Source organism: Perca flavescens, chromosome 11, assembly GCF_004354835.1.
Source record: "Perca flavescens isolate YP-PL-M2 chromosome 11, PFLA_1.0, whole genome shotgun sequence".
In the NCBI taxonomy this organism is placed as follows: Eukaryota; Metazoa; Chordata; class Actinopteri; order Perciformes; family Percidae; genus Perca; species Perca flavescens.
Window position 1 is genome coordinate 12514814 of NC_041341.1, and position 26477 is coordinate 12541290.

Below are 26477 nucleotides of genomic sequence, written 5' to 3' on the forward strand. Positions count from 1 at the left end.
ATTCCTGAGAACACTCTGACGCAGGATATGCGAGGTAGTCATCACGTGCATACGTAGCCTATATTAGCTCTCAATAAACACAAATATCAAAGGATGTGGGACCAGAGCAAATGTCCTCTGTGCCACTTCAACGTTGCAGCTTTAGATTATTCCTGAGAGCAAACATCTGCCCAGCTTTGGCATCCTCTTATCATGAAGCTCAGAGGTTGGCCCGGAAGCCGTTCAGGCCTTCACTCACCGATCGTGCAGAGAAGCATCTGTCCGCACAAGTACTGCATGTAGATGTTTGGCACACAGTGTGAGAGAATCAGCTCTTTACCAGCAGCTCTCTGTTAGAGATCTGATCTTCTCAGCATATCATGTGGTGACTCATACTCATCAAACATATCTCCTCGAATACATTCTGTCCTTTTAGTTTTTCTCTTTCAGACTTCCTTTTCCCTTAAATGGACTGATCTGTATGAGGACATCCCAAAGACTCTGGCCCTGACCAGTTGCCAATTCCTCCGTTAACCCTAATGCGTAAAGGCCCAGAATTTGTTTTGTTTTGTTTTCAATCAGCTTCTTTCTCTGAGTGAGATCTACAAAAGTGTCTGTATTTCTGTCTGTGCTCTTCTTGCTGGTTTGAAGTGGGTGCAGTGAGATTAGCAATATTTGAGTCACAATCTGATGACAGTCGTGCGTTTGTTTGCCTATGTTGCCAATACAGTCAATCCAATCTGATCAAACAACACCCACACAGTCCTGATGAAGCACATTCGCTGAGTTTCTGTGTGTCAGACCCTTGATAAAAAATTATTTTGTAGGTGTTTTCCAACTTTGATTCGTGTTCATTTTGTCATGAATATTTAATGTTATAGAGAAACACTTGAGGGGCTTTAACACACCCCTGAATGCAACACAACACCCTAAATTTGCTCTTAAAGTCAATTCCCCATTCAGGAGTTAAACGATGGAATGAACCTGAATAACCCTTCTGTCTAGGCTTTCGCCATGCGCCAGAAAAGCATGATGTGAAAGCACAGAACTGGGATAAGGATGAGGATTGAGCTCCTGTCACACTTTCTGTAAATGTTATTTAAGTCTAAAATGAAGGTGTAAGATATCCCAATGTTTTGGAGAATAAATCTGATATAACTTTTATTTAAAGGCTACATTTTTCTCAGCGTTCTCTTCTTTTATGTGAGCATTTATTTAAAAAAACAAAAAACATTGTATTATCCGCTGAAAAGGAGGAGGAGGTGCAGTTTCCTGCTAATCAACCTTCAGGGCTTGACCCCTGTTGTTGATGGGCAGCTGTTACCATGGATACACAAGGGAATCACAGAGAGCCCACTGCTCCTCTTCTCACCTGATGACGATCACACCGGTGATGACACAAATCACAGCGGGGGTGTTAAAGAAATCTGTGAGTGGTTATTGAGGGAAAGCAGTGAGCAAGAGATTTGATGTGTACATTTCTCCGTCCTTGTGTCTTACTTCTTTTTTTTTATCCGTTCTTTGTTTTTTGTTTTTAATTTTAGCTTGTTTTGTTCTTTCTGTCTATTACATCTTGTTCTTCCTCCTTCCTGTGAGCCACATAATTACTACCTGCCGCTTTCATGCAGTGGGCATTCAATAATTAATGGCAGATGTCAACAGGTTGAACGTACATTACATACACTGGTGTGTAATTAAAACACAAAGCCTTCATGGCTTTGTGTTTTAATTTTAATTTTAACTCTAAAGGACTGCACTATTCATGAGAATCCAACAACTGCTCTGTAGCTATACTGTCTATACTGAACAGGTTTAGTTGAAATGCTATTAAACAAAACATTAGACTGAATATAGCCTCAAAAATGATGATATGTGTGACCTTCAATGCCTCAGGACTCATCTATTTACCCAATAAAATCTCACACGTACAAACATGACCTACATGTGATAGAAAATGTGGCAGCCACAGATCTGAGCACTTGACACTATCACCAATCACATCAGGCGGTTGGATTTGACAAGCTGTTGTGCACTTTTGTTCGCATGTCCACGTCGAAAAGCCTCCAACCTGATTCGTTTTGATTTACTGCATCTCCTCAATGTGGCACGATGATAGAGAAGTGAAAAAGTGAAAGAGGCATTGAAAAAGAAAGAGAGGTTGACAAACTATCCTTGTGCCGCTAAATGGCCTCTGCTGCCTCAGTTACCTTGGTAACTTGTTAGCAGGATGTCAACGACCAGTGTAAGTCTCCTGTGTATTATGAATTACAGAAGGGACTTAATACCGGAAACTAATTTGAATTTGTTTTACAGTGGCACATATAAAGGAGGCAGCATTCAAAAGGCCTAACCCCGACCTTATGAATTAAACATGGATGATAGACGCCTCTTAAGTAGCGGAGCAGGCTGAATTTCCAGGCTGATACAAATCAAGGTCCTCCTTTCCCTAAACTACAGCAGAGGACAACATTTTTGGTCTTGGAAACATTGTTTGATGTCATACGGTAGCCTTTTTGTTCACTTTTCACTTGAATCAAACTTTTATGAGTGAAACTAAAAGTTTTGAAATGAACTGAGGTCAGAGGCCAACCGATGTACACTGCTGCCAGAAAACTCACTTTTTCAAGTTTTTACAAAAGATAAGGAGGAATTTCAACAAGAGTTTCTTTAAATGACCCCAAATGTGTTCACCATTCACTGTCAGTGCTGGGATTGATATTGTGCTTTAGTCAATAGTTGAAAGATGAATGGATAAATCTGATCACAGACTTTCACAGAAAAATATTGAGAAGTAATTTCACCTAGATTTGATGTTCAAATGCATGAAAAAGTTATGTTGCTCCCAGTAAATGGCATCCCTTGGAGGCAAGGACAGCTCAAAATATGCTGCCAAAATAAATATGAAAGAAAAAAAAAAAGATCTGCTAAATCTGTTTATAGATCAGCCTTTTTATACCTTAGACTCTCACCGCTAGTGGGAGAAGTTTCTCTGCCCCCACCCCCCACCCCATTGTCCTACCTGTCTGAGGATGAAGCTGGTGGAGGTGGTGCTGCCGTCGGACCTTTTCAGCCGGCTACGTCTGGAGTACGTCCCTCTGTTAGCCTGGTGAGTACAAAACACACACATACAAATAAAATTCGGCTTTTCATATTCTGTATTTGTGATTCTGTTGTTGCTGTATCTTCCCTATATGTAGGTTACCCCTTACTCTCTTCCACACTAACTCAATGTCACCTTTCCTCCAGCAACCCCCATTAAAAGCAGCATTTCAGTACCTTGGGGAAGGGGGAGGGGGGGGTGACAGGGCTCTGACTCTTTGTAATGTCCTCTGTGATGACTTGATAATATGAAGTCAGTCTTTTACTGCTTTCTTAGACCAAAATCCATAATCCATTTCTTTTGCGTGAACGTTGCTAAGCTGCACAGATGCACTCTGTGTGACCTACTTTTATGTAGCCAGTTTGTTTTAGTGCTTGAGGAATAAATGAGGTAACACTTCACCTGAGACACAAGAGGAGGGGCGGAATATGATAAATGACTGTATGTGAGGCATTGGAGTGTATCTGGGGTAAGTGAATGCTAGTTCCAAAAGAGACTTACTTGCAATTGCATGTATGTATTACATTCATCTAGCGATGCAACAAACTGTGACATCCACAGATTGCTTGATTTTTCTAACCAACAGTCCAAAACCTGAAGCTATTCAGTTGACAAAACTGTCTCATCTCAAGTTCCACGCTACACGCTTTTTCTGGAGCTTTCGACTGTATCACTGGGTCATCATCAACAGACTGAATTTGCTCAGTAGCCATGCAGCTGTATGTTCAAACTTTCCCTGATTTTACCGGTACTATCACATTAGACTAGACTGGGTAAACCCAGCCCGATCTGCCGGCGATTTGATTTCGCCCTGCAGCTCTTAAAAGATTGTGCTTGGTCTGGTGATAGCCAGACTAACATTAGACAACAAAAATTAGCAAATACTTGCATTTAACAAGCTGGGACTGGGTAATGTTCAGCATTTATGCCTAAAAATGACATAGTCAATTATCAAAATACAGTTAATCTTCTGCCAAACAACTAATTGATTAAATAAATAATGAATTGTTTCAGCTCTACAATCAAAAGCATTTATTATATTACTAATTTATCTGCTGTTTATTCCTTCCGATGCGGTCTGTGTTCTCTTGCACTTTGCAGACCCTCTAGACCCTAGATACCATCTGTCTGTCCTCTGTAGGCTATTTATCTTTTGCACATAGTAATGCATGCATTTAACAGTCACAACACAAGTACTGATGCAGAGGTACAACAAAACCCTTTTCTGTATCAACAATGTTTACAAAATTTTCCTTCAGTGGTAAAAATATGTTTTTTTTGTGGAAAAAGTGACTTTGACCACCTCATACATCATGAGTTGAGTTCCATGAGAACATGTTTAATAATTGAGAACCTCATTTCATTTTGAATAAATCAAATTCTCACCTTACTGCAGGACCTGCGCTTGTGTTTGATTAATAGCACCTCAGGTGGCTCATTAGATATAGGCCTAACATGCAGCTTTAGTTAAACATAGAGCAGAATGATGAGTTTGGTGTGTCTGTGGGGATTAGAGTTCAATTCTTACAATCATTTTTCGATGTTGCTGTTTCAGTTTTTCTCCAATCAATAATAGACTATTATTCTTATTCACATGTTTGTCTGTGCTTATAATTCATTCAAATAACTAGAAGTAAAGACAAGAGGAAGAAGAGCCCGGTGATTTCACGTGATTTCTTTTTTTTTGTTTTTTTTTTCCTACCTGAAACACGGGCTTCTGCATCCCTTCTCCTATCCCGTGTCGGGTGTAGATGTGCCGGGACATCTCAGCCAGTTCATCGGTCCAAGGCGGAGGCTGCCTCTCCGTGCCGCTCCACTGGAACTGCTGCTGCTCCGGTAGTGGGCAGTGGACCGCGGGCTCCAGCTTTGCTCCGGTTCCGCTTCACGACAACAGAAGAGAAAAAGATGTGTCCCACTCTGCAGTAGGTCTGCACAGAATAGATGAAGCCCGTGTATCAGTGCGACCACTGATACTAACCCTCCCCCTCCACTCTTATCACATTGGGCTTCAGTGGTGCTGCGTTCAGTGACGAGGCAGATATTCTGAATTTCAGCAATGCAGCTTGAGATACGCATGAAAGACCAACATATAGGCCCTAACCTAGGAGCCATCAATCCATCACCTCGTTTGAGTGAAATGTCCAACTAATCTAAACAAGTTGCACACGTGAGAGAAGTCCTATGTTTAAACATTGTTATGTTGACACCAGTCAACTAGTATCAGGAACAATCCCTGTGCACCCTGTAACACTAATAAGCATCCGCTGTAACTGTAAATTATGTTTTATAGTTTGCATTCGTACTATTTTAACATCTTAATATAATCACTGTCAATAACAATCTAAGCACACTGTATGCCCTATAAACAATTTATAGCCAAATGTAATATCCACGTAGGCTGCCTCATGTAGCCCCTAAAGCAACCTGTTACATTAACCATTCCATAATTATTCCTGCATCCTTTGCACTATTGTCTTTTATTCATTATTGTGGATTTTAGCTGTATGTCTATTTTTGTGAGTAGGAGAGCTTCAAAAAAACAAATTCCTTGTGCACGTGCTTGCCCAATGATGCAGATTCTGATGTTGGACTTTACGAGGTGCATCTGAACGCAGCGTATAACACTTAACCAGCATGACCTGGCATTTGGTTTGAGAGTTCAGGCAAATTCATTCTCTTCATTGCATTAAAAACAACCCTCATAAACAATTGAATAATGGCCCACTACAAATAGCCTACTGTAGGCTCGGTTATAAAGATAAACCAAACTTCACCTTTAAAAAAACACAAGATGAATGGCATGAATATTAACATGATTAAAAGTGCTTTTTTCGAAACAATTTTCATAATGATGACTGGTAACTTTAAGTGTCTTTTATGTACAACAACTGTAGTCCAAATTCAATATCCCTAAAGAACATCACTATGGTTTTCTCCAGCTCAGGCACTTCGTTGGATCCAAGACCTTACCCCCTCCTGAACTAGTCATGTATAGTGAGGTAGAGAGGTTCCTTATTTCCCGGAGAGGCATCACGCGCTTTATCTCTTCCTTCTATGCATTGCTATACTCTCATAGTCCAGGTGATATTACAAGCATTGCACAGAAGTGGGAGAAAGATCTCGACATGGAGTATATTGAGGATGACTGGCAGGAGATCATTGAAGTATTTAAATCCACCTTTACATGTAATAGATTGAGAGAGACACAGTATAAAATATTACACCGTCTACACATAACTCCTTACATACTAAATAAGATGGACCGTCAGGTATCACCTTTGTGTAACAAGTGTCATAGAGAGATTGGAACATATTATCATTACTTCTGGCAATGTAGATTGATAAAAAGATTTTGGGGTACAATTTCACAGGAACTAAGTGGCATCTTTCATGCAAAAGTTAAGAGGGACCCAGGCCTTTTCATTCTTGGCCTCCCCTCAAGGGTGGTGACTCTAACCCGTTTAAAGTTCAAACTATGCGACAAATTGCTATTATTGGCTAGAAAATGTATTTTAATTAATTGGATCAATGATAAACCACCCACTGTCACATTATGGTATAGGGACATATTCAGGGTCCTTCCTCATGAAAGACTAAGTGCAGTTGCGAAGGGTAATGAGAGGTCTTTCAATGAAATGTGGGCTCCTCTGCTTAACTACCTACCTGAGGATATGGCTCGGCTAGTGATGAGGGGCCAGTTTTCTCTAAAATGGCCACGCCCACCTGGGTTAAATCCATAAGTGCCTTCTCTTGTACTGTGGTTCTCCAATACTGTCTTTTTTTATTATTATTTTTTTTTTGATTTTCTAACTCTGCTTGATGTATCTCTGCTAACTTCTGTAGAATATGGGCTCTGTTGTGACTATAGCTACACAAATGGACAATGTGTGTGTATGCAGAGCAATATGGAGAGAGGCTCTGTTATGTGCTGTGAAGATGAAGGGGGGGCAGTAGACTGGGGCATTTCCCTGCTGAGAATAGATGGATGGCAATATGAATGTATGTGTACTTTTATTTTATCTATCTCTGTTACTGACATGATGGCAAAATGTATAACTTGTGTTTCTGTTGAAAACCAATAAAAATCTGTTGAAAAAAAAAAAAAAAAAGTGTCTTTTATGATAAATCGAACATATTTGAATATATGCTATACAATATATTTAAAGTATTGTATGTACAATTGTAACCCAACACAATCACTTACTGATATAGTGCAGTGCTGTGTTACTCACATAAAAATAAAACCTAAAAAAAGGCCAGTTATATCTCAGCAAATAAACTAGGACAAACAACAGATGATAAAACCTCCTCAGTTATCCTCACCAGCTGTGCTGTTTTCAGACAATCTCACTGCAGGTCGGTGGAAAGCCTTAATACTGTGTACTATCTTGGTGGCATCCTGGAGAACAGCCTGGCGTCTGGCCTTGGAACATTGAATTAAAGACAACAGTTTTACATGCACGTTGCCACCAGAATGATTCTGGCATTCAAAAGGAGCCCCAGTGCAGCTTTTTGAAAAGTAAAGAGGAGAAACTATAAAAAGGCTAAGTTCAATGAATAAATTATACCTTCTGAATAATGACCATATTATAAGCTTGTTCATGACCTGCAGCTGGTGAAGTGTGCAGAGAATCGGAGAGACTAATTAGTTGCTAGGCTAATCATCTTCCTCTTAATTTTTTAAATGTAATTACTTAAAAGCATCCATAGAGAAAAGTAAAAAAAAAAAAAAAAAAAAAAAAGAACACCCTCAACACAGGTACATTTCTTTTTATTTCAAAGAATACTATGTTTGCTCTGTTAAAAAGCAGTCTTAAAATCCTGGATAAAGGAACTTTTCCTGGAATATTTTAAATATACAGAATTATACATATCCAGCGGATTCTGAGACTGAAGTTAGTCGCCAAAGTTGTGTCTGTGTCATTCTTTGATTTCTACAGAAAAACAAGGCATCCAGTGGTAAATGAACGTTTACAAAGCTAAGGTGCAATGGCAATGCAACCAACAAAACCAGGTATTTTACATCTAATATACAATGCCTTTAATATGAGGCCATAAAGAAAATTTTGACAGTTCTGGCTAGAATTATAACTATGGAGCTACTGTAACATGACTGTAGATTCTATGAAAGCTGTTCCTTGATTTTCACCCCTAAACTGCAAAAAAAATGTGTAGATTTGAAACCTGATCTCTTAATTTCCTTTCTTCTTATTAATAGTAAATAATTGTTTCATCATGCCTGGAAAATAAAAAAGGTAAAAGTAGAAGCAAAACTAAGAATAATAATTACACATTCTCCAGCCATGTAAATTATACATGTATAATGTCTTGTTTGGCTGCAAGACCAGATGTCTGCTTGCCTGTGCTGGACTACCTGCACCCCAACACCCCCCCCTCCCCCATGCTCCCCAAGACTCCCCTCACCCATTGGGTGTCTTGTGTGCCCTTGTATTGGTTATGTGCTTATGTTGCTGAGGTGTTTTTTTTCCTGTTCCCACACTGTGCTCCTAGTGGGGGCATAGTCTGGGAGTTGCTTTTTTCTCCTTGTCTCTCCTCATGTCATGCTGTATTTTCTTTACCCAATGTATGTTTGTATGTACCTTGTAAAGCGCTCTATAAATAACATTGGATTGGATATAAATCAAAGTACAGGCGAGGCCATTGACAATTTTGAAATTTAAGTATATAGACATGATAAATCTCAGTATCGTGCATTTGCATAAAACATGGACTTCTAACAGGCTTCCGTTAAATGGAAGAGACCCCACAGATGAAGATGAGAGGCAGCAGGGTACAGATGTTATAATCATCAACAGATGCAGCATTTCGCCAGATTAAAAAACACACACAAAGAGAACTATTTCTCAGTTCACCCTAAAATCTGATCCTTGTGAAAATCAGTGTAATTTTACAAAGATGAATTATGGGTAAGCCCTCAAACACATACAAACATGTAAAAAACAAAACAAATATGTGCACACACACACACAGAAAATGTCATCTTAAATATCGCAAATGCAACCACAGAATGCATTACAAGGCAGTGAGTTTAAGGAAAAGAATTGATTTTAACCATTTACACAAAAATAACTGTTAACATACATGTTTGATAGTTGAAAATATAGTGTGGACTTCTCTTCAGAAAACAGATGAGCTAAAGTGATGAATGCTGGTGAGAAGAAAATAAACGGAGCTCCTGCCTTTTAATAAGAGCTGACTTTGCAGAAACAGACTCTCACACCAATCCAGAGTGTTTCGATCATTCAGTGCAAACTGCAGTAAAGGACAAAGAGATGGTCAGAATAAACTGTACCTGCCTTCAGATGAATTCACCTACAGACTTAAAAACAAGATGGTCATTAAAAACTATAAGAAAAACAAAACATTTAGGCCATGTTCACATTAATGCATAGATACTTTGGAAAATGCCATTTCGGTGTCAAATGGTGTTCAATCCATACTAGAAAGCAGTTGCAAGCTGGCTATACCGGACATGTTTCGCCCGTGTTTTTCAGTAATCTGTCTCACAAGCATCTGCCAGAACAGATATGCTTTCTAAGTTTTGATCAATACAGCCGTCTCAACCAGCTATCTATTCAATTCCGACGTGCGCATGTAATTACATTGATCTTCTATTATGCTATATGGTCTGTACTGTGGCTAAACATATCCAGTGTAGACATTGACAGAGGGATTGCTTTTGCATTGCCCATATAAACAAGGTAGAAAAACTCTGTTTTCTCATTTATCTACATTAGTGTGGACATGGCTGACCCTCTCTTACCACCTCAGAAGAGCACATGTTGCGGGAATTTTTTGAAGGGGGTCAATTCAGAAAAAACAATGTTTGGGAGTAGCATTGTGATGAACTATGAATTGTAAAAATAGGCTGCTCATTATTACATGGTCCTGTATTGGTGGGCAAACCCAACTCTTCTTCTGTGTTGACCTGTGACATGGGTGAAGACCAGCGCCGTGTTCACTGTCAGCCAGGAAAAAGCAGTGAAGAACAGGAGAAAACTCCTGGCGCCATGTTTAGCCTCACATACAGTAGCTGAGGACATGGGCACAGAGTGTGTCCTGACTTAGATGAACAACAGACCTGCGTTACATACACACCGCAGTTAATTCAACTTTCGCAGGGTGTTTCATTCATCTCAACACACACACACACACACACACCTGAGTTACATACACACCGCAGTTAATTCAACTTTCGCAGGGTGTTTCATTCATCTCAACACACACACACACACACACACACACACACACACACACACACACACACACACACACACACACACACACACACACACACACACACACACACACACACACACACACACACACACACACACACACACACACACACACACACACACACACACACACACACACACACACACACACACACACACACACACACCTGATGTGTGTATTAATCTTAGGTCTGTGGTCAGTATGAGTTTTACAGCAAAGGCTGCTGATAATATGCCGCCTGCTGCTGCTGCTGCTGCTGGGGAGCCTGGTGAGGAGGAGCAGCCACAGGATAGGACACAGGAGGCATGTTGGAGTTGTGATAGGTTGACATGTCCATGTGTGGGTAAGGAGCTCCAGGAGCTTGGTTCATGTACTGAGCGTTCATACCACTGCTGTGAAAAGAATACAGATGTGACAATTAATACCAACCATGAAACTGAGTCTCAACATGTAAAAAGTATAGTTTGTTTGCATGTAGTCTCGCTTTGCCAGACCCTCCTCCAAAACGCGCTGGCGGAGAGCCTAGCTACTCCACATAGCATTCGGGGATGGGAGAAAACCATACTCTGGTTTATTGGCATTTCTTTAAACCAATCAGAATAGTCTTGGGCGGTGCTAAAAACCGGAGGAAAGCCACGGTACCGCTGCAAAATAGGCACGAAAGGAACTTGTTTTGGTGGAACGTGTATGTAGTCGTGCAACAGAAAACTCTGATTGGACAGATAGTCTAGCTAGCTGTCTGGATTTACCCTGCAGAGATCTGAGGAGCAGTTAACCATAGTCCTCATATATTGACTTTTATATATCAAGTTTAAAATGCCAACACAAAGGAAGCCCAAGGCAACGGATATCTAAATGAGTGAAATCCGGCGGATTTTCCGGCAGCAACGGAGCAATCCCTGAAGTGGAACGTCGAGGATATAGAGTGCTCAACATAAGTGAATACACCCATGCTAAAGTTGACCAAAAGAAGAAAAAGAAAAAATCTTCTTTTGGAAATTGATCTTAATGCTTTAATTAAAAAAAATAGGAAAAATCCAACCTTTAAGGACACCAATTTTCTTTGTGAATGAATGATGTATTGTAAATAAATAAATGTTCTTCCTTAAATACAGGGGGCATAAGTATACACACCCCTATGTTAAATTCCCATAGAGGCAGGCAGATTTTTATTTTTAAAGGCCAGTTATTTCATGGATCCATGATACTATGCATCCTGATAAAGTTGGCCTTTGGAATTAAAATAGCCCCACATCATCGCATACCGTTCACCATACCTAGAGATTGGCATGGGGTACTTTCCATAAGATCATCTCTCAATGCAAATCAAACCAGCTATTAGGCTAACTGAAATAAAACCATGCCAATCTAAAACCAGTAAAAACATAAGTTCATAAAACCCAATATAACAAGTAGCTTGTTTATGCCAAGGATCTGAGGCATAAATCCATCTTTAGTAAATCACATCATGACATGAGCCTTGTCATTATTTGTATTTGGAATATCTTTGCAGAGCTTTTACCCTGACAGCCTAACAGATCCTGTTCACAGTGGTGGGGCTGTTTCCTTACCTCATGTAGGGAGGCTGAGCTTGGCTGTTGGGTGGGGCTGAGACGTTGGGGGGCAGTGAGTGGAGCTGTCCGGGCTGATCGCTGGGCAGAGTGTAGGGCTGCGCAGGTGGAACCTGGGGCATCACTGGAGGAAGGTAGGGACCACTGGCCGGGCCAAGGTAGCCCTGAGCAGACCAGAGGGAGAGGAGCAGGTCGGCTTTAATAAGTGCTAAGAGCATGATTAATATAACAATTCTTCTTCAATAAAAATATGTAGAGTGAAGTGAAGAGGGATATGAAGAGTGTTTTACCAGTCCACTGAGTGCTAAATAACTTTGACTGACTCGGACACTAACCAACTTGCTGAAAAAAAAAGTCTGTTCTACTTTATACGTTTTTTAAGGAACATGTAAAAACTAAGCTCTAATTGGTCAGTCAGATCTGGCAACATTGCAGAGGTGCTGGTGGGTGTATGTTGTTAGCTTTGGTCAGAGCCAGGCTAGCATGACAGACAGCGGTATACATCTTCTCATCCAACTCTTGGCAAGAAAGCAAATAGGTGTATTTCCCAAATCAAACTATTCCTAAGTACTAAAACAACAAATTTCTCTTTAATTAAACCATTATAATACTCTAATGCCCAGATTTTCATTCAACCCTTTCAGATGCAAGTTTCTGGAAGTTATAAATCCAGAGTTTCTTTCCATTTCCTCAGTAAATTGATATCACCTGTGTCTGTCGTTGACCCTACCAACACTAATGAAAGAGAAGTCCATCACTGAATGTTGGGCCTCCAGAACACATCTGGCTACTGGGAGTTAGATACAGAATAGGAGATATAAAAACACAAGTCGTCATTGGTTGTATAAAGTGCAGACTATTACAGTAAGTCAGGTCGTGTTGCTATGAAAAGTATCAGGATTTTACGTCTCCAACTTTAAGTGAAAGTGTAAAACAAAATCTTGCATCCCTGCAGATGCAACAACCTCGTAAAGAACTTTACAGTACAATGTAAATAAAGGGGAAAGAATAACAGCTGAAGAAAAATAAATAGGGCAGCACTCCGGTGTGGGCCTGCCTAGTGCAGTGGACATTTTTCTAAATCGTGGGGGAGAGACAGTGACATCAATCATTACCGAGAAAACTGCCACTGCTAAGAAAACCCAGGCAGCCTCCAACTCTCTAGGGAGGAAAAAAAAGCTGACTGAATGTCAAGCTATCAGGACGAGTATAAGAAGCAAAAAATCAAACTGCTCTGCCGGCCAAATATAACACACGAGTGTAGGATGTGAGAAAGAAAATATGGAGACTAAAATATAATAAAAATATAATCACGTGCCTGCTCTGAATGATTTTCCTCATACATTAATCCTCTGTTGTCTCTATGAAATAAAAAAATAAAAACAACACATCTAGGAGATCAATAGAACGAGATGTTAAGTGCCGATGTTCAATTATTCAGGTTACTCGTGGGTGGGCACACTGGCAGTTAACGTACACAAAAAACCTCTCCAGCCTTTAGTGTTCTGAACTGTGAACCAGCCTCTGACTGAACCCATCCTTAAATTATTTATGGCTTACTTTTAAATTGACTCGAGTCGGCACTAGGGCTCAACGATTAAACAATTTCAAATCAAAGAATGCGATTAGCCAAGCGTGAAGACCGCGATTGATCGACTGTGAAACATTTAGTTGAAGGTTTGGTGTAACATTTGTTTTAACATTTTTATTCCTCTATTATTATTATTATTATTATTATTATTATTATTTAGTGCTGTCAAACGATTAAAATATTTAATCGCGATTGATCGCATTAATGTCATAGTTAACTCGCAATTAATCGCACATTTTTATCCATTTTAAAAAGGTCCCTTGATTTCTTTTTGTCCCATTATTTTTTCCTCATTTTAATGCTCTTATCAACATGATACGATACTTTTAAAACTGTGCCTGAACCGAAAGATATATATTTAAAAAAGGAGCACCTTGTTCAATTGTATTTGTCTGTTCAAAAATATAAAACAATAAAAAGTTGATCTAAAAAAAAAAAAAAGGAGCACAAAATGGTGAAAACAACCACTGGATGGGAAAAGGGTATTTTACAATTACAGTGAATGCACCATGAGGCTGGCGAGGCGAGCAACATAACATCATGACTGTTTTTCAGACAATGGTAGCTACTGTCCGGTGTTGGAGTCCTCTCCAGTGAAATACAGACGCACTTTACACCGTTTAGCTCCGAAATCCAAGTTGCCATTTGGTTCGGTAGATAACGGTCGTTAAGGCACCGGTGCCGTATTAGCACCGGGTCTCGGACCCCATTCAAAATGGCGATTTTCGTCAAAAAGCGACTAGTTTGCAGGTATGTACTACTCTTTGGCCGGTTGTGTGTGCAGCGTGCATGTTGTTGTGTTTCCGGTCTAGCTAGATCCGGTGTGGTGTTGTAGTTTTTCTAACGTTACTAGCTGTCACAGCATGTGAAAAAACTACAAAGTTTGCTGGGCCAAAAAGAACGTTAATCTCGCGATAAAAAAATTGACGCCGTTAAAATGGGTTTGCTTTAACGCCATTAATAAGGCGTTTAACTGACAGCACTATTATTATTATTATTATTATTATTATTATTATTATTATAATATTCCCTGTTTTTTTCATTAGATAAGTGCTGGAATAATGTCACAGATTGTTTACAGAAATGTCAAATTTTCTGTGGATTGTTCATTTATTTTTTATTACTTTATTTAACATGATGGTAGAAGGTGCAATATGTAGAAGCGGCTATTGAACTGAGCCAGATCAGACATTTCAGTTCACAGATGTTTATTATTATAACTTTAGCTTTTGTGATAAATGTTCTGTGATTGTTCAATGTTCTGTGCTTATTAAAAGAAAAACACTCATATCTATGTTCTCATTCTTGTATAAGAATACAGAGTTGTTTTGATGGTGTCTCATGTTATAATGCTATGTGACATGTTTTATCTGTTACACAGTGAATATTGAACTTATGCTAAACTTAAAATAAATAAAATCACAAATTGAATTGTAATCGCAGTATCTGGCAGAAAAATTGCAATTAGATTTTTTTTTCACAAATCGTTCAGTCCTAGTCAGCACACATCACAAGACAGAGAAAAGATGACTAAAGTACACCAACAAACTTAAATGATTTGAGTTGTCCAAGCATGCAAGATTTCACTGCATTCATTTTAGAGAAATTAATAAGAAATTAAGCTCATTCATTTGTCCACCGCAATTCACCATCATGTACGTACGTGGCTTGTCATTTAAAGTGGAGACATGCTGTATAATTACAAATACACTTTGAACCATATTCCTCTTGCTAATGAAGAAGCCAACTCTTTGGAGATCTTTAAATCCAAACTCAAATACTTTCCATATGACATAAACCCCTGTCATGTGTAGACCGTAATACATGAGCCAGCCACTAGGAATCCAGTCTAAAAATGTATAATTATGAAGCGGGATGAGCTAGGTACTCCTGTTATTTTGTTCTTTGTCTTGTGTACTTTTCATTTGGTTGTGTGTTGCTGTTTTGATATTGATTAATTGATCGACCGATTGATTTAGACAGGCTTATTAATGCAGCGCTACATAAATAAAATGTTTAAGTTTCAATGGTAAATACAAGATTAAACCATTGTTAAAGGGAGATTTTGGGCAGTACAGAGGACAACTTGAGTGCATTTTTCTGACCTGCATGGCTACAGCTGAGCCGGCTGGAGCATACTGCGCCTGCATCTTGGAGTAGGCCGAGTAGAATGGAGCCTCGTTCATGAGCTTGTTGTAAAGCTCCAGGGCCTCCATAACTTTCAAATTTAGCTCAGACAACTCTGAGTGTTTCCTGCAACATAGAGAGAGATATTTGTTGGACAAGAATTTTTTTTTTTTTTTTGTAGAACAGTCCAAGTACACCCTAAAGATTGTCTTTAAAAGTTTCCACAGCTAAGGCACAATCATTGCCATCTTTATCCTAAACTTCGTAGTAGCTGAAATGGATCTCAGATCACCTCAGACACCGAGCTTGACCTTTAACAAATCAGTAATAATAATTCTGATAAATATAAGACGTCCAATAACACTCCACCTGTCAATCTCCTGTAGCTTTTCATCAATCATCGGGTTCATCTGTTCACATGCGCCTGTTAAGATATTTACAGTTAGGGAGGGGAACAGAAACGAAAGAGTTAGAAAACAACACTGTTGCTCAGACCGTCTGCAGTAGATTTACACCAGCATTAAGGTTTATACCCTCCAGCTGGATCAGCTCTGCAGAGTCAGGAGCCGGATCTGCAGGATCTGCATTCTGCAGCAGCGCCTGTGTTCTGTCCATCTTCCCCTGCAGAAAGAAGAAAGTAGGGTTGGATTGGCAGTTTAATTGAGAGGTGGTTTGGGATTGTTTGTGCACAGATTAAATGGTAGTACCTCGTCAATGAAGACGGGCTCAGGCTCAACTTTGGTTTCCAGGCTCGTCTCTTCAGGACTGGTTGGCCTTTCAACAAAAGCCACTGTGGAGGAAAAGGGGAGTTCAATTAGCAGTTCTGAGACTAATTTGCTCCAGTTTAAATCAAATTGCTGAAGAGCATAGAGGCTGGTATGCTTTCTAAAAAGGTAAAAAAAAAAAAAAAAAAGCCAGTGTGCTGAAGGGGCTCTAGTACAATGTTCACTTTAAGGTTCAATAGAAAGACTAACCTGTCTCTGGCTCTGCATTCAAATTAGTTGTGACAAAGTTGGAAGGGAAAAGTCCCACTCCTCTGTGGTTCTCTCCTTTCCACCAGTTTGGATCGCTATAAACAAAATCATGAAATAGGAAAAACATCAATGCATGAGCTTTCAAGACCGGTAAGAGCCATCTCAATGTAAAAATGTTGGCTTAAGTAAAAATGAATTCTCAGCTTATGGCAGGGGTCACCAAACTTTTTTCTCTGGGGGCCACATTATCGTTCCTGACTGTGATGGGGGGGCCGGGGCCAGGTCAGCTATATAACAGAATTGTATGACCCAGACCAAAATGACCACCATTGTGTAGCAGAGATTACTAGCCTGGCACAGCCATCCCCACTACTATATCCACACTACTATATCAACACTTGATTCCTGGCATATATTTGTTTATCTTTACTAGTGGTTTGCAAAAGTAGTAATCGAGTCTTAAAACTTTGTTTAAATTTGAAATACCACAGATATTTCATTTATTTATTTTCTAATAAAAATAACATCAAAGCTGTCAAGGTAAGAAACATCTGCCTAGTTGATATCAATTTTTAAAAGAAAAAATAAAAAAAATACCAGATGCAGACATGTTATTATTTTCCAAAAAGCAATTTAAAAAAAAAATTGGCCATGAAGACTTTTGGGGTAGGGGGGGGCAGAAGGGCGGGGGCTGGTCAAAGGGGCGTGGCGGGCCTGAGTCGGCCCGCGGGCCTTAGTTTGGTGACCCATGGCTTATGGTGTCCTACTGAGTCTTCAGGTGTGTTCCTTGTTTTATTTGTGGAAGAGACTTTGCCCCGCTATTAATTATTTGGAGCAAATTTAAAATCTAAATCAGGAAGGCTATATAAAATGATGAGGCTCTTTTAAGCAAACAATAACATCAATTAATACATTTCACAGCTGAATGCCTGTTTGCCTTATGATGATCTATGAGTGGAAATCTGAATTTATGAATACTATATATACACACACACACATTATGGTCACTATATTTACATTTACTAACAATTTCCAGGTTCAAATAATGGACAAAGTTAAACCAAGCACACATACAGTATATGTGTAAATATAAACATTCTGTGACATCTTTGTCAACAACACTGTCAACAAACCCTAGGACATTTCACAGGTAGGATTTTTTGCAAAGGTGTTTAATTATACTGCATGTAGTTGAAATATATTAAAGGTCCCATGGCATGAAAATTTCACTTTATGAGGTTTTTTAACATTAATGAGAGCTCCCCCAGCACGCCTATGGTCCCCCAGTGGCTAGAAATGGCGATAGATGTAAATCAACCCCACCCTGCACACACCCCCATCCTCCACCTTGCCCCCCCTCTCTCCTCTTCAATAGCATTTAAAGCTACAGACACAGAAATGGCATGTCTTAAGGAAAGCTCATTGTGGGACTGTCTCGTAGTGGCTGTAATTCTGCACCAAGGCTGAATTTCGGGAAAGAGACTTCAGATACAGTAAGTATTACGGGACCAGTGAGGCCTATATATAAGCATCCAAAAAGCAGCATGTCATAGGAGCTTTAAATTTGCTAGGATGCTTGTCTATATTTCAAAATCTGAGAATATCACTGATAATGCTCTTGGAGTTGCATTTAATGTATGACTTGTGCTGTATGAATAAAGTTTGATTGGATTAGGAAGTGTGCAACACCAAACACTGAAAGCAGAAGCGGATTCATGATTGCGTTATGAAACATTACCTGTCATCCAAAACCAGAATAAGTTCTCCAGCTTTGAAAGTCAGCTCATTATCTTCAGCCGCTTCAAAGTCGTACAGCGCACGCACCTTCCGGGCCTCCTCCCCCCCACTACCGTTGGTGTAGTTTGGGGGGTCAGAAGTCATGGCCAGGGGCCGTGTCTCCACCTGCTGCTTCTGCTCCTGCAAGGACAGCTCGATGGCTGGGAGAGGTGGAGGTTTGGATGGGAAGAAGACAAGTGGAAATGAGAAGAAGAGGTTTGTCAAATGTCCAACACATGCGCTTTGAGCAGACACAGGAATTTTATTTTTTAGAATACAAACTACGGTGGCCGACAGGGGCAAACGTTTGCTAAATGCTGCACGTGTTGTCAAATGAATGAAGATGTTTTCTGAATTTGCTTGCGTTTTGTCTATTTGCGTGTTTCATTAAGTTGCCCGTCAGCCACCGTACAAACAGCTCTCAGAAGATTACTCAAATGTAATTAATACCGCAGGTAGAGCTACACAGATGAATAGATTATTGGATAGCTGTCAACAATTAAAATAATCACAACATTTTTTGACATTTTAAAGACCAAACAACTAATCAATTAATGGAGAAAATAATCAACAGATTAATCGACAATGAAAATAATAGTTAGTTGTAGCCCTAAACAGAGGCAACAAAACATCCTTTTGATGCATGGGAGCATAAAATCCAGGCGATAATCATGATAAAAAAAAAAAAGTATAGGAGTATATTTCTGAGAATATTGGTACAAACTAATAACAAGCCTTAAACGTACAGTACAGTAGAAGATATGCTTCTGTTGCAGAAAATTATGCTTAGAATAGATGAAAGGTGTGTATAGAACTAAATGAAGGAGCTCACTTTACCTTTGGCCAGGTTGTCATCATCTGATACTTTGCTCACAGCAGGTGTGCTGACCTTAGTGGTGGACCCCTGTGGACAATACATAAAGATAAGGTCAAGTCTGTGTGTGCCTATACATACAGACTGTTAGTGTAGCACTGGAACTAGTAGCAGCATAAGACCAGAAGAGGAAAAAACTGATTTCAAGTGACTGTAATGCCCCCTGCAGTTCATGTTGGGTACTACATGTTGGTCAGAGCTGTGGCTTTAGCTTCGAGACAGAAACACAGCTGTCATTATCCTTTAGGGGTGGGACTCACAATACAATATCATCACAATACTTACGATATTATTGCGATTTTAAACCTATTGCAATATTCTGCGATATATTGCAATTTATTACCTTTTTTTCCAACTTCAAATTTTTCCCCAATTTCATATTATGACCCAATTGTCAGGTGTGTCAACATCTGTTTTATCTAAAAAGATACATTTCTCTGGTTTGTTCATCTCACTTCACTTTTATTGCTGCAAAATGGGATTGTCAAGCAGACAAACTGACCAACACATATATACTAGGGGTGGGGGGGGGAAATCGATACAGCATAGTATCGCGATATTTTCCGTGGCGTCACACAAACGCAAAGTATCAATCTTTTATTATATATGTGTTGGTCGGTTTGTCTGTATCATGATTATATTGGATCGTGAGGCCTGTGGTGAGTCCCACCCCTAATATATAATAAAAGATCGATACTTGGCGTTTGTTAACTTTTGTCTAAGGTGACCCGAGGCAGCGCTGTTGCCATCAATAACAACTCTTCACACTCACAAAGATTTATCGCCAGGTAAGTAGCACTTCTAGGAATTTGCTTTGGTTGATGGTGCATACATCAAAACATATTTAAACATTGATATGAAATAAACAAACAACAAATACAGAAACAAATTAAGAAAGAAGAAGAAAAAAAAACATCAATTCTGTATGGATTAGTGTAGGATGTGCAAAAATGTTGAGTGATGTGCAAAAGTTCAATATATACAGGATGTGCAGAAGATAGGATGTAGTATTAAGATTCAATGTCAGTCGGGGACAGTGTCCCTTTTCCAAATACAGTATAGGAGCAGATTAACAGGGTGCATATGCAAGCTGTCAATTACTGAGAATTATCTCACTATTTTACTTTATATTAAGCACATGTATATTCCTGTGAGCCTGGAGGGAGGGGCTTAGGACAGCGAGGGGAGAGCTGCAGGAGAAGGGCTATTTTCAAATTTTTTTCAAATTTGTTAGCCTTTTACCAGATTTCTGGCTGCCTGCCACACTACCTGCTGCTGTTTGCTCATCAGCTGATAGAGATTAAATATCATACCTGCTGCCTCATGTGCCACTAGCTCTCAAAGCAGGTTTCACAGCCCTTACCACAACATTATAAGCAGCACACAATCACAACAAAATGGAGCACAGCCACTGGCGGCAAAGTGATGAGAGGCAAATGAAAGCCAAGTCGTTTTGAGGTTTCGTTAATCCATGTTCAGTGTGGGAATGGATCAAATGAGTCAGTTGTACAGCGCAGCCATAAATTCCATTTCAACGACACTGTCAAAGAAAGAGGCATTCATTTAACTATATGCCCATTATTGAGGTTGTAGTTTGCAGTGCTGTTGAACTAGACTGCACTTTTGTCTACATTTACAAACATAAGGAGGGAAGAAATATACCATTATATACCATACTAGAATAGACCTTCAACATCTAAAGAAGCAAAGTCCTCAATTAACAACACACAACAGAAACCATAAGCCACAGAGAGATTATGACCACAGATGATACATTTGTAGGTCAGCTTTACGACAACCTGAGAGCAAAGTCCACTTCAACCCCTAACAAACATTTAAGGTTGTGACACAACAAATCACACAGTAGCACAAAAAGGATAGAGCCGAAACCACAAGGCCGCTCGGTCCACAGTGATGATGAGGACAGTCCTGATCCTGGAACATACACACACATATATCCACAGAAATATGGGAAATATGTGAAAAGGAAATTCCACTGTAAGCACTTGTCATAAACACAGACAGACAAGCTCCACCCAACCCAGACCTTCACACTTGCAACACCCTGGTCTGCAGTGAATCCAGTGTACAGACACACAGACACACAAAAACTAAATTATGGATTGTATACAAAGAAACTGGAGGAAAAAAAAAGATATCACCCTGATGAAGGCAAGATAGCATTTCATTTGCACCTTGCTTTGTGTACATTCACAAAATCATCACATACTGTATGCTGTAAACATACCTGTGAGGATGTGGAGGGGAAGGCGATGCCTTCCTCTTTCAGAGTCTTGATGGTGGCGCTGATCAGGCTGAGTTGTGGATCCTTCTGGAAGTCTTCTGCCCACTCCACCATTAGAGCCTTTAGCTTTTCACACACCTTAGGGTGGGCCTTTAGACGAAATGCAAACAAACAGCGGTCTTTTTTTAGCCGTGCCTTTCATATTCAATTCAATGTTCAATTTGTTCCATAAAAGAATGTTGGAAATGATTTCCTTTAATTTGTTTTGAATTCAACAAGCCATTTCCTGTATACTGAAAGCAGCAGAAAGGCAGAACTAAGTGGACTTCAACATCTTTACTTATCGCAAGTCATATCGTTATCGCAATATTCAACAAATATTATCAGATATCGCATATTTAGCGTCATATCGGGCAGCCCTAGTTGTAAGAACAGTTATGAGTCTTATCTGTGACATTTTAGTTATCCTTCTTGAGAGGGTGAGGGAGTACATGTGTGAGAATGACACTGGTAAAGAGGGTACAAAAAGATGACAGACAAATATGGGTATAAAATGGGAATAGTAAGGAAAAAAGGTCAAATACCCTGCCCAGCACACTCCGTACTTCACTGGCAAACTCTCTTGAGCAGATTTCCAAGTGGAATATTTTGCCGCAGTTTGACACACAAGCACCCAGCAACTGCAAGAGAAGAAGTTGAAATTGTAAAAATACGATTTAACAGCTGGTATACAGTATGTTGTATTATAGGGGAAAACAGGATTTTTTTTTTTCTACCACTCACATTACTGAATTGGTCAAAGTATGTATTAATAGCAGGTGAAGCTTTTGTAACTGTAAATGGTTTTAATGACAATAGGGCTTTAATTATCTGAATGACAAACACAGAGATCTAAATATAGAGCAAGCCATTTGCTCATGATGACTCAGGCAGAGACAGGGAAACAGCTCTCATATTTCTCATCCTCCCAGTATGAAATCTTCAACTTTCCTGTATGGCTTTAACAATGGGAACATTAGATCAATTACGGCTCAACTGAAGCTAAATTGCATTGGTGAAAACTAATTTCTCACACTTTAAAATGCAACAGAGAAGTTTGACCCTACCTAAATCTATTGATCTTAGATCAAATATATACATGTTATTTGAAACGGTCTTTTTAATGTGAAATTGGCAGAAGATTTTGAGCAGAAAAAATGGTGATGCTTGTACTAATGATGGCCGTAACTTGGATATGACAATGCTATACTGTTTGCTGGAGAAGAATGAATGTCAAGTGCAGTCAATTTCTTGGGCGTGTCTACCAAAGATGTGACCAACTCACATTGATGGCCTGCATGGCAACATGAGGCACTTTGTGGTTGACTCGCTTCATAATGGATCTCAAGCTGTCCTTTGGTCTGAAACACAAAACAAGAGAACAGAAAATCATTTTGTGCTAGTACTAATAATAATAATAATCCCAGTGTCCTTACACTAGAGATGCTCCTGTGCAGGTCCTGATATCTGGTGCAGACTGTTTTTAAATTCAAAGTCTCATACAAATCAGGGTCGCACGATATTGACAAAATGTGATATTGCAATATCGATTATGAATATTGGGATATAGATATTCATTTTGATCTTTAAACATATGTAAAATTACAAATCAAAATAGATTCATAACAAATAAAACAAGTTTTCTTACAACACAAGGTTTATTTCAACTGACAGTCATATTGGACTGGTCCAACATGAATAAATAAATAACGACCATGTCTACAGAACAGGATATGTTTTACTGGTTGTACAGTATAAAATATATAAATAAAGAGAACACGACAACTTTTATTTCGCTTCTCTGATTCTTTCCGTTTTTATTGTCTCTATCCATTTCATCACTTACAGTGTGACTGTCGAAATATGCACACACGTCACATGGTACGCTCCATGGGGTTTGTCACGTAGTGGATCCGTGCGCTGACGTGTATTAACATGTGCAAGAGGCACGGTAACTGGCCAATGAAATGATGATCATTATAGCGTTTCAAGCGGGCTCTAAATCAAAGACAACTAAAGCCTGGGACACACAGGGTCGAAAATCGGCTGTTGGACAGTCTGGCGAGGTCAGTGACTCAAATCTGTTTGGTGTGTCCCGTGCCATCGTCAGTCTGGGGGGCTGTCGGCGTTCATTTTGGCCAACCTGACACGTTCAGTCGGAGGCAGGGCAGTGGAACGAGGTGACTAGAGTCTCTCAAAATAAGAGAAAATCTTTTAAACTGACCTTTGTTGAGCTGAAATGAAGACAGATTCAGCAACTGCATGGCCTATTTCTCGCTTAAAATGTTCTCAGAAACATGTTTCAGTGAACTATTTTAGTACAATATGAGATCGTATTCTGAACGGCCGCCATGACAGTCTGGCTTTGAATTTCCGGAGAAAACAAACCCATGTGACGCGTTCGTCCAATCAGCTGCCGGTTTTCATTTTTTGGGCAACAATACAGATTAGCGTCGCCTGCTGTTATGGAGACGTATTACGTCTTGTCTCTTTGGTGTGTTCTGTGGCACTTTTTTGGACCAACACGGGGAGACTGATCATTTCGACTGGCTTTTCTGTCGACGGTCGGCCGTCTGGCTGGCGTGTCCTGACTTTAAGCCAACGGACGGGGCGCAGTGCTCCACAATATAAACAAAATATTGCAACCCCTTTCGATATAATATTGCGCAACGTGATATTGCGATGACGATATTGAGTAGATATATCATGCACCCTTAATACAAATGTCCTGTACTGTCCTGTAATAAGGAGTTATTTGAACCACAGTGATTCTCAAATGCTAATGAGCTTCTATCATTCAAACTTACCCATTGGGTGTCGTTCCAATCTTATCACAGATGTCCATAATGAGCCCCCAGTCATCTGTTGTGTTGTTTTCATTGGTTGACTTCTCTGAAAATATGCCAAACAGGGATACAGTGCATATAGTCCAGTGAGAATATATCTTCACCGGCATCAAAGCTGTGCCACGTGCAGTGGGCAAGTGTTATGAATAGCAAGCGTTGAACTGCCACATTTTGGGACTGGACACAAGTGTATTCATTTTCACGATGGTAGAGGGGGTGGTCTTTTTGTCAGGTGGCGAGTGACCCACCGCTGCTTTGTAATATGTTAGCAGGAAATGACTCAAATGCACATTTCCAACTCATTAACCTCTGTCACAGTCATCCTGACAATATAACACTCAAGAGCCAGTTAAGTGTAACAGTGCATTATTGTCTGGCCATACAAGCACTGTGGTGTTGCAGAGGCCGATAAGGGTGATGACCGTGGAAGTTTGCATGACATTTTACATAACACGACTATAAGAAAAGACATATCTACAACACAAATGACCAACACATTATAATCAAACTGACTCAAAGTAGCGAAGAGTCTTAATAGAAAATTAATTGTCGAACATTTTCATTGGGGCAGTAAACTAATGATTATATTCATCTGCAGATTATTTTCTCAATTGATTGTTTGATCAATAAAATAAAAAGTGTCCTTCACAAATACTTAAAGCCCAAGACATTTAATTCATAAATTCCCCGTTTTGTCCGAACTAGTCAAAAAAAAGAAAGCCTATTTACTCCGCTATCACATTAGACAAGGAAAACAGCAAAGGCTCACAAATAAGAACTGGAACTAGAGAATATTTGGCACTTTTACTTAAAAAAAAAAAAAATCACTTTATATACTTTAATAATTATCAAAATAGCTGCCGATTAATTTTCCGTCAACTGGCATCGACAAATAATTCAGGTTTCCTTTTCTTATTAGAGTAATCGTTTAATTGAAAAGCAAATATATATAAAAATGTATCAACAAAACTTATACTGTATAAGGGTTTTATATAACTTAATTGTAAACTTGCGCTAAATATCTTCGGGTTACGTCAAAGTAACGTTAGCCTAACTAAAGATAAAGTGACGTTTTTAGGGTAAAGTGACTTAGAATGAGCTCAGTAATCGCTTAATCGAAAGAAATCAACACATAAATGGAGATTTAAAAAGGTCGTTATGTGTTAGGGCTAATCCTGTTGCATAGCAAATATATATATATATATATATATATCGATCTAGCTATATAACCAATATGACCGGATTTTGGATGAGGTGACGTTAAACGTCAGCCAGTCATCAATCAGACTCAAAGTTAGTGACCAAGCAGTCGGTTATGCTAGCAATTTAACTGATCGATAACCTTAATGGAAGTTGTTGACAACCAGTTAGCTAACTTACACATTAAAAAGGTGTATAAAACGCGTGGTTGTCGTTGTTGTTACCAAAACTGACAATGCTAAATAAACTTAGAACGCTACAGCGAACTAAAGAAGCTAAGCTAACGTTAGCTTCAAGTGTTGTTGGCCCTATCGTTAGCTAGCTAGCTAGCTCGGACACACTGAAAACACCAAAGAAATAGGGTTTCACTTACCGACATCTTGGTCAAATGGATTTGGGGCAAACAAAGGCATGCTGACGATATAAAAAGAGCCACACTATTTGACGAAAAAAAGAGTATGCGTGATCTTCAGACTAAACCTAAACAAATATCTCTTCCTTGTCCATTAAACCCGCACCAGTTGCTCTTCCGGAAACTTGGCTGCCTTGAATAATGCCTGAACAGTATTTTTAAACGTCGAAGCAACGTGAGCATGAGCAATGTATGTTTTTTAATACGTTTAGTGCGTTTAAATAGTTTTTATTTAAATTATTTAAAGCACAGCACGTTGACATGAATTCCTAAAAATGTTCCACACAATTTGGCACTTGATTTAACACCTTTGTTTACACCTTCAATAAATCCACGTTAGTAACACTTAGGATAGTGAAACACTGACAGCTAGTGGGGGAAAGAGGAACGTGAGCGCATAGGACTTATTTCATTATGTCCAGACAGTCACAAAGTATTGGTTTGCACATTACATTTGATCATACGTGTAAAGTGCAGACTTTC

General features: G+C 39.4%; 2 protein-coding genes across 4 annotated transcripts in view; both read right to left on the reverse strand.

Moving 5' to 3' along the window:
• cacnb4a (calcium channel, voltage-dependent, beta 4a subunit) overlaps positions 1–5046 on the reverse strand; it is a 36947-nt gene extending 31901 nt beyond the window's left edge. For both annotated transcript variants that reach the window (XM_028591117.1, XM_028591116.1), the window contains exons 1-2: positions 4782–5046; positions 2999–3082 (exon numbers count right to left, since the gene is read on the reverse strand). In XM_028591117.1, the coding sequence (XP_028446918.1) occupies positions 2999–3082; positions 4782–4844 (147 nt within the window). In that variant the 5' untranslated portion in view covers positions 4845–5046. The remainder of the gene's footprint in view (positions 1–2998; positions 3083–4781) is intronic.
• A 2785-nt stretch (positions 5047–7831) lies between these two features.
• stam2 (signal transducing adaptor molecule (SH3 domain and ITAM motif) 2) lies at positions 7832–26218 on the reverse strand. 2 transcript variants are annotated; one of them, XR_003693686.1, is made up of 15 exons: positions 25956–26218; positions 24344–24428; positions 22822–22897; positions 22082–22177; positions 21501–21647; positions 19216–19282; positions 18341–18539; positions 16603–16697; positions 16336–16418; positions 16162–16249; positions 15998–16052; positions 15607–15754; positions 11911–12074; positions 10470–10731; positions 7832–10261 (listed from the first exon to the last, which is right to left on the reverse strand). XR_003693686.1 is itself a non-coding variant. In XM_028590688.1 (14 exons), exons 1-14 carry the CDS (start codon positions 25993–25995, stop codon positions 10548–10550), a joined length of 1527 nt encoding a protein of 508 aa, XP_028446489.1. In that variant the 5' UTR covers positions 25996–26218; the 3' UTR covers positions 10439–10547. The 2 variants fall into 2 exon arrangements, 1 of the variants encoding a protein (XP_028446489.1); XM_028590688.1 differs by lacking the exon at positions 7832–10261 and having other exon boundaries at positions 10439–10731.
• Positions 26219–26477: the final 259 nt, after the last annotated feature.